The sequence below is a fragment of the Schistocerca nitens genome, chromosome 7 (assembly GCF_023898315.1).
Source record: "Schistocerca nitens isolate TAMUIC-IGC-003100 chromosome 7, iqSchNite1.1, whole genome shotgun sequence".
Lineage (NCBI taxonomy): Eukaryota > Metazoa > Arthropoda > Insecta > Orthoptera > Acrididae > Schistocerca > Schistocerca nitens.
Genome location: NC_064620.1, coordinates 351,239,438 through 351,247,914, shown reverse-complemented (window position 1 = coordinate 351,247,914; position 8,477 = coordinate 351,239,438). Strand labels below are relative to the sequence as shown.

General features: G+C 46.3%; 1 protein-coding gene across 1 annotated transcript; it reads right to left on the bottom strand.

Moving 5' to 3' along the window:
• Positions 1 to 235: 235 nt before the first annotated feature.
• On the bottom strand, positions 236 to 850 carry LOC126195614 (eukaryotic translation initiation factor 3 subunit A-like). Its single transcript, XM_049934240.1, has one exon. The coding sequence runs from the start codon at positions 848 to 850 to the stop codon at positions 236 to 238; it is 615 nt and encodes a 204-aa protein (XP_049790197.1).
• Between the last annotated feature and the right edge of the window lie 7,627 nt (positions 851 to 8,477).

Below are 8,477 nucleotides of genomic sequence, written 5' to 3'. Positions count from 1 at the left end.
TTCCTGCAATTATCTTTGCCACATGCAATATCTGACTCATTGTACTATAATCAGTACACTTCTTGGCTTGCTTTTTCTTCTCAAGAATCTTATGGTAAAGAAATAAAAAAGTTTTATTGTGCAATCGTGAAATTCATCTGCATATTGTCGACATTGGGTGGCAGGTTGTTGGACATAGAGCGGAGACTGTTGATGTCTGATAATACATGGTTGGTGGACTGTGTGTTACGCAGTATCAGAGCACAGTCGCGTTCCTTGGGAGTCGCGTTCCTTGGGAGTCGCGTTCCTTGGGAGTCGCGTTCCTTGGGAGTCGCGTTCCTTGGGAGTCGCGTTCCTTGGGAGTCGCGTTCCTTGGGAGTCGCGTTCCTTGGGAGTCGCGTTCCTTGGGAGTCGCGTTCCTTGGGAGTCGCGTTCCTTGGGAGTCGCGTTCCTTGGGAGTCGCGTTCCTTGGGAGTCGCGTTCCTTGGGAGTCGCGTTCCTTGGGAGTCGCGTTCCTTGGGAGTCGCGTTCCTTGGGAGTCGCGTTCCTTGGGAGTCGCGTTCCTTGGGAGTCGCGTTCCTTGGGAGTCGCGTTCCCTCGGAGTCGCGTTCCCTCGGAGTCGCGTTCCCCCGGAGTCGCGTTCCCCCGGAGTCGCGTTCCCCCGGAGTCGCGTTCCCCCGGAGTCGCGTTCCCCCGGAGTCGCGTTCCCCCGGAGTCGCGTTCCCCCGGAGTCGCGTTCCCCCGGAGTCGCGTTCCCCCGGAGTCGCGTTCCCCCGGAGTCGCGTTCCCCCGGCGTCGCGTTCCCCCGGCGTCGCGTTCCCCCGGCGTCGCGTTCCCCCGGCGTCGCGTTCCCCCAGATACGTGTTCCCATACTTAATGGAGGTAAGAGTTCTGGATTTGTGGTACAGCCAAGCCACACAATATAGATATGCCGTTTTTAATTTAAATGGCAGATATTACCGCTTGTGAAATTTTAGGCTGGATCAAAAAAAGGCAATATCCCACGATTTATAGCGTCTGTAGTAATTATCGCGCTCTTCGGAGCAGATCTGATGGTTTTATAAAGTAGATCATACGGCAGTCTCTGAAACAATGTAACCACATTCTCGCCTAGCGTCTCCATACGCCACGATCCTCACAGACGTATTAGGAATGGAGAGGAAGTCGGACAAGTAGTAGGACGTGTCTGGTCTGTGGCTGTTACCAGGCGGTGCAGATGAAAAAAAAATTGCTGCTCTCAACTGTTCTGCGTTTGCTCTTAGTGCGTTCTTCCATTTGCGCTCATCAGAGTAATATCAGAGTAATATTTTCTCTCTCTGCCTCGCTTCAGCTTTGATTAACTCGCCTGACGAAGTGGAACTGTGGGTTCTTTGTAAGACGTAGACTTGCTCATTTTCGATGTGAAATGGGAACACTTTAATCTGTGTTGAGTCAGGCGTTGATTAAACAAATGTAATTTGCTACTGTGCCGGAAGTACCTTTCGCGTCCGATGGGGATGCCGCGCTACGCAGCGAGGAGGTTAATTACTAGAGGGCGCGAAATGACCCTCGAAGAGCTTTGGCGTAGTTCATTTGGAGGTGTGACACTTGCTTCCCAGTTTATTTTGCAGTTTGTCGTGCATCTAGCAATCACGATATCGTTTTCCTGCGGCATTTAGTGTTAAATATCGTTTATTACATTTACAGGTGAGATAAGTTACGTTGTATCTACCAGAATTGCCAGTAATTTTTTCACTGTTATGGCTTTTAATTCTGTATATGTTAAACAGAAAATTTTGCTATAGTATATTTGATGAATTATTCGACTATACAGGGAGTATTAATATTGCATACGCGATCAATAAGGATGTTCTTCTTTTAACGAAGCAAAAATGTGAGAATGAGAAAAGGCGGCTCACGCATCATACCGAACACACTCGTCTTCAGATTGTCACAGCTCCCCTTACGAGTGTGACGAAAGGTACTTCGCACACAGCTATCGTTTTGTTGTTTCTGCGTAGCGGAATATTCTCCATCAGTCAGGCCAAATTCTGTACATTCCATACAGATTGATACAGCCCTTAAAGGGTCTGGAAGCATTGTGACAGGCTGCCTGCGACCAACTCCTGTTAGAAAACTGTACCAAATTACGCGTATAGCACCATTAAGTAATCGCATGAAAGCAGCTTTAGAAGTGGAGAAAAGTAAACAGGAAACTGACGACAGATGTCCCTATCATTTGGAAGGAAAAACAGCATTGGTCGTATTCTTTTGTTTTATTATCCGCAAATTTGATTTTCGGACCCTTACTGACCGAAAATCGATTTTGCGGACAATAAAACAAAAAACAAAACAAAAAAATATACGACCAGTGCTGTTTCTCCTTCCAAGTATATCCATTATCTAGTCGTGGTGCACATAACACTCCATGGAGTCGCCAATCGAAACAGAATCAGATAGAGGTCACTACAGCAATCCATTCATCTCCTGGAACCCACCGAGCGGAAGTACGGCGAGATTGTTTGCCTGAAGCACACACAACCAACATCAGAAAGGAATTAACCGAGAGCCCACATTTGCCTTACGATACATGGAAGAGTGTGAACAGTCTGAGGTGTCACGGCCGGCTGCTGTGACCGAGCGGTTCTAGGCGCTACGGTCCGGAACTACGCTGCTGCTACGGTCACAGGTTCGAATCCTGCCTCGGGCATGGATGTGTTTGATATCCTTAGGTTAGTTAGAACCAAGTCTAGGGGACTGATGACTTCAGATGTCAAGTCCCATAATGCTTAGAGCCATTTGAACCATTTTTGAGGTGTCAGGATATGAAGTCAACCTCAGGAAAGTGGCAGCTTGGTCATCTGCAAGACCAACACATCTGCTAATCTGCACGTCTGCCCCTAGGTATCCGCATCCAGTGAGCCCTGTGGGCTGAGAATGACACGGCGGTCGGTCTGTACCGTTGGGCCTTCACGGCCTGTTCGGGCAGTGTTCAGTTTTTATTGACATTTCGTATGTACTAATGTCTGTGTCTTATTAATGACCTACCACAGTTTTAGTAGTTTCTTGCCCTTGGCACGTAAAATAAATCTATAAATAAACAGCTCTACCAGGGACAGCGTTCTCGTGTAGTTTATAGCCTAGAGGGTAAATCGGGCTGTCCTTCTGTGAAGGGATTGTCATGGGTGACTCTTACCTAGAAGTGTTGCACATGATAACTTCAGATTTTGACGATACTTTTGACAATGAAGTTTATATGAACATTATGGGGCACCACTGTAGTGTTAACTTGATGTGACGGAATGTTTCGACCACACATTCACTTTTAGATGCATTCGACGAAGAGGAAGTGGTGTAATCCAGCTCGATCACCGCTTTTAACCGCTTTAGACTTCTATCTTTAGAGCAGTGGTAAAAAGGCAGTTTATGGTGCAAAACCACAAAAACTGGATGATTTAAGAGAGTAAACTGAGGAAGCCTGAAATGCTATTTCGTTCGAATCACTGCAGTTGGTCCGTCGCTCTTTTCAAAGTCGCCGACGATGCACTGCGTTGGAGGGTGGTCATTTTGTTACACGTTGATATATATCTGCTTTAATTACGGGTATATTCAGTTTCAAAGAGAGTACACTTTATTTTCGGGTAGTCTTAATTTAATTTATAATATTGCAAGCCCTGAAAATAACTCTATTTTCTCGATCGTCGGTGCTCTATTTAGATGACAACAGGATGCTTGTGGTGGTCTCCAAAGAATGTTATTCAAAGGCAGTTTTCTATGACAATAGGAATTTGTGATATCCCTCCAGTTTTGTGCACATTGATGTCTCTATTTTTATTTCATAAGACGAACTTTACAAGTGGCAAGTGATTTTAGACACTCCACTGCTTTCCTAGGGAACTCGATGACTTTATAGTTCAACAGATTCTTTTTATTGTGTCTATGCAGTAGTAGGACGCTCAAAAATCTTTTGAGGTTTTTCCTTTATGTAATTTCCTGCATATTTGTAGTAGTGACGGACGCAATACATAAACAATAGAGCAGTGCTTAAAATACTTGCCCAGATATGATCATGTGATCATGAAGTGAGTTAGGGAAAGGAAGCCAGCTTGTACTGTATTGTATTGTTTGTTAACCGGGGGGGCCTAGAAATGACGAAGAGGCTCCGTCCCCGCCGCAGCCACAGTGGTCCACAACCCCACGACGACTACCACTGTCCACTGCACCCCTCCGCCACCCCACACCGAACCCAGGGTTTGGCCCCCGGTGGACCCCCCAGGTAACGTCTCACACCAGACGGGTGTAACCCCTATGTTTGCGTGGGAGAGTAATGGTGGTGTACGAGTACGTGGAGAACTTGTTTGCGCAGCAATCGCCGACATAGTGTAACTGAGGCGGAATAAGGGGAACCAGCCCGCATTCGCCGAGGCAGATGGAAAACCGCCTAAAAACCATCCACAGACTGGCCGATTCACCGGACCTCGACACACATCAGCCAGGCGGATTCGTGCCGGGGACCAGGCGCTCCTTCCCACCCGGAAAACCGTGCGTTAGACCTCAAAGCCAACTGGGGAAGCCAAATTAGTTTAACATGTGTAATATTGTCGCAAAATAAGAGTAACACCGTGGTGTAGTGGTTATGATACTAAACTGTTGCATGGAGGGTCGTGCGTTCAATACTCACCTGGACTGTACAGTTTTAATTTCTATATTCGGTTCGAGTACATTCTAGAAGTATCCACACATGTCAAGAATCATTGCACTGGAATGTTCTGTAGCTGTATATATACTGTATATGTTCTGGCTAGAGGCAGTTCGCTCCGCGCTCTTGTATGTGCAAGTGCTGAATAAACCTTCGTTAAGTGAAGTTAGTGTTCGTCATTAATCTAATTACACAATATTATGAACGTAAATATGTAGATTCCCGATACTTAAAAGTAATGCCTGGCATTTCATGCATGTATTTTCTGTGGGACTAACAAGAAATGAAACTAGTTAAAAAAGTAGCACATTGGTACCTCGACTATATTTAATATAAGCGCTGTTTGTGTTGCCATTGAATTATTTGGTCTTTGAACAGAGTAGCGTTACTGAAGTCTTTCTTCTCAAATTAACTGTTAAATAGCACGTGTTACAGGCAAAGTGTCTTTCTTTGCAATTTAGAAAACAATAACTGAACCCTATATTTATTTAGATTGGTAAACATAAGAATCGTAATTGTTTTTCCTGAAGTATGAACATAGTTCATTTTTTTGAAGTTAAAACAACGAGATATAATTATTAAATCAAATATCAAATACTTTCATATAATGTAGATGATGTATTTAAACTATGTACATGTCAGTTCTATTGATGTGGAGTGAACATGTCTTACACATCAAACGAGTACGTTGACACGTTGCTGATGCGTGGCGAATGCAAACACATTGAGATTGAAGTGAATCTTTTTTGCCGTCCAGTTCGAAGGGCTGCATTAGCCACTACGTTCTGAGTAATCAAATTGAGAAACGAGTAGTTTGAGAAGATGCTGCGGTTATAGGCGAAGACCAGCAGGAATGGAAAATACACTCCTGGAAATGGAAAAAAGAACACATTGACACCGGTGTGTCAGACCCACCATACTTGCTCCGGACACTGCGAGAGGGCTGTACAAGCAATGATCACACGCACGGCACAGCGGACACACCAGGAACCGCGGTGTTGGCCGTCGAATGGCGCTAGCTGCGCAGCATTTGTGCACCACCGCCGTCAGTGTCAGCCAGTTTGGCGTGGCATACGGAGCTCCATCGCAGTCTTTAACACTGGTAGCATGCCGCGACAGCGTGGAAGTGAACCGTATGTGCAGTTGACGGACTTTGAGCGAGGGCGTATAGTGGGCATGCGGGAGGCCGGGTGGACGTACCGCCGAATTGCTCAACACGCGGGGCGTGAGGTCTCCACAGTACATCGATGTTGTCGCCAGTGGTCGGCGGAAGGTGCACGTGCCCGTCGACCTGGGACCGGACCGCAGCGACGCACGGATGCACGCCAAGACCGTAGGATCCTACGCAGTGCCGTAGGGGACCGCACCGCCACTTCCCAGCAAATTAGGGACACTGTTGCTCCTGGGGTATCGGCGAGGACCATTCGCAACCGTCTCCATGAAGCTGGGCTACGGTCCCGCACACCGTTAGGCCGTCTTCCGCTCACGCCCCAACATCGTGCAGCCCGCCTCCAGTGGTGTCGCGACAGGCGTGAATGGAGGGACGAATGGAGACGTGTCGTCTTCAGCGATGAGAGTCGCTTCTGCCTTGGTGCCAATGATGGTCGTATGCGTGTTTGGCGCCGTGCAGGTGAGCGCCACAATCAGGACTGCATACGACCGAGGCACACAGGGCCAACACCCGGCATCATGGTGTGGGGAGCGATCTCCTACACTGGCCGTACACCACTGGTGATCGTCGAGGGGACACTGAATAGTGCACGGTACATCCAAACCGTCATCGAACCCATCGTTCTACCATTCCTAGACCGGCAAGGGAACTTGCTGTTCCAACAGGACAATGCACGTCCGCATGTATCCCGTGCCACCCAACGTGCTCTAGAAGGTGTAAGTCAATTACCCTGGCCAGCAAGATCTCCGGATCTGTCCCCCATTGAGCATGTTTGGGACTGGATGAAGCGTCGTCTCACGCGGTCTGCACGTCCAGCACGAACGCTGGTCCAACTGAGGCGCCAGGTGGAAATGGCATGGCAAGCCGTTCCACAGGACTACATCCAGCATCTCTACGATCGTCTCCATGGGAGAATAGCAGCCTGCATTGCTGCGAAAGGTGGATATACACTGTACTAGTGCCGACATTGTGCATGCTCTGTTGCCTGTGTCTATGTGCCTGTGGTTCTGTCAGTGTGATCATGTGATGTATCTGACCCCAGGAATGTGTCAATAAAGTTCCCCTTTCCTGGGACAATGAATTCACGGTGTTCTTATTTCAATTTCCAGGAGTGTATGTAGGCCGATTCAGTTGCCCCTAACGATGACTTTTCTTCAACCCGCAACACCTTTAAAAGCCATGCTTTTGATTTTGATATCCTCTCGCTTGCTATGTGTAAACTATTATTGAAACGAAAAATGAACAGGACGTATTTTCAACAAATTACTGTAGGTAAATTTTGTACAGGGATACATTCTCCTTGGCGGGCACGGTTTCCGGGTTATTCAAGAAAAACGTGTTTGAAGGTAACTTTCGTACGTTTTTCTTGAATATTTCGTAAACTACGGCCTGTAGTGGAAACATATCCCAGTATAATATTGAAAGACATGAAATTTCCGGCAAAAAGATCATATTTTTTCTGTAGGAGTAACACACTGGGCGTAGCGGAGAGGGAGTATGAAAATCATGTACGTAATGTCTGAAGCCAGTGCAAGCTGGATACAACCCATTGGTAGGATCAGATGAATTGTCCTGTATAAGCTGATCGCTGCATGAGACCATCAACTTTACATTTCGTCCACGTGTTGTATAGAAAGCACTTTCACTTGTGTGTTCAGAAAAAGGGGCACTCGTTCGAATACCTCACTCAAATGAACATTCCATCAACATAACATCCATCAGTTACAGCCAATAAAATACAGCAGGTTGCATGCATATCTACAGCTTTGAACATTTCTGGCTTCCTAAATAAAATAAGTAGAGACATGATATCAACTGATTTGCAAGGAGCTGGTTTAAAAACACGGGCTAAAATACAGAATAAGTAATCTTATTATAGCTTGTTGCTGTAGCTTTCTGGAAGATAACTACACTGCGGAAAAAAACACTGGAATACCCTCAAGTACGGTGTTCAGTAGCACCAGTGTATACAGGGTGATCCATTGATAATGACCAGGCCAAATATGTCAAGAAATAAGCATAAAACGAAAAAACTACAAATAACGAAACTTGTTTAACTTGAAGGGGGAAACCAGATGTCGCTATGGTTGGCCCGCTAAATGGCGCTGCCGTAGGCCAACGGATATCAACTGCGTTTTTTTTTTTTTTAATAGGAACCCCCGTTTTCATTACATATTCGTGTAGTACGTAAAGACATATGAGTGTTTTAGTTGGACCACTTTTTTCGCTTTGTGATAGATGGAGTTGTAATAGTCGCAAACGTATAAGAACGTGGTATGACGCAACATTCTGCCAGTGCGGACAGTATCTGCTTCGTGACACATTACCCGTGTTAAAATGGACCGTTTACCAATTGCGGAAAACGTCGATATCGTGTTGATGTGTGGCTATTGTGATCAAAATGCCCAACGGGAGTGTGCTATGTATGCTGCTCGGTATCCTGGACATCATCATCTAAGTATCAGACCATTCGCCGGATAGTTACGTTATTTAAGGAAACGGGAAGCGTTCGTTCAGCCATGGGTGAAATGTCAACCACGAGCTGCAACAAATGATGATTTCCAAGTATGTGTTTTGGCTGATGTCGCGGCTAATCCGTACATCAGTAGCAGTCAAATTTCGCGAGAATAGGGAATCTCAAAAACTTCG

Coding starts and splice junctions, on each gene's coding strand:
- LOC126195614 (XM_049934240.1), bottom strand. CDS start 850: ATGGGAACACGTATCTGGGGGAACGCGACGCCGGGGGAACGCGACGCC.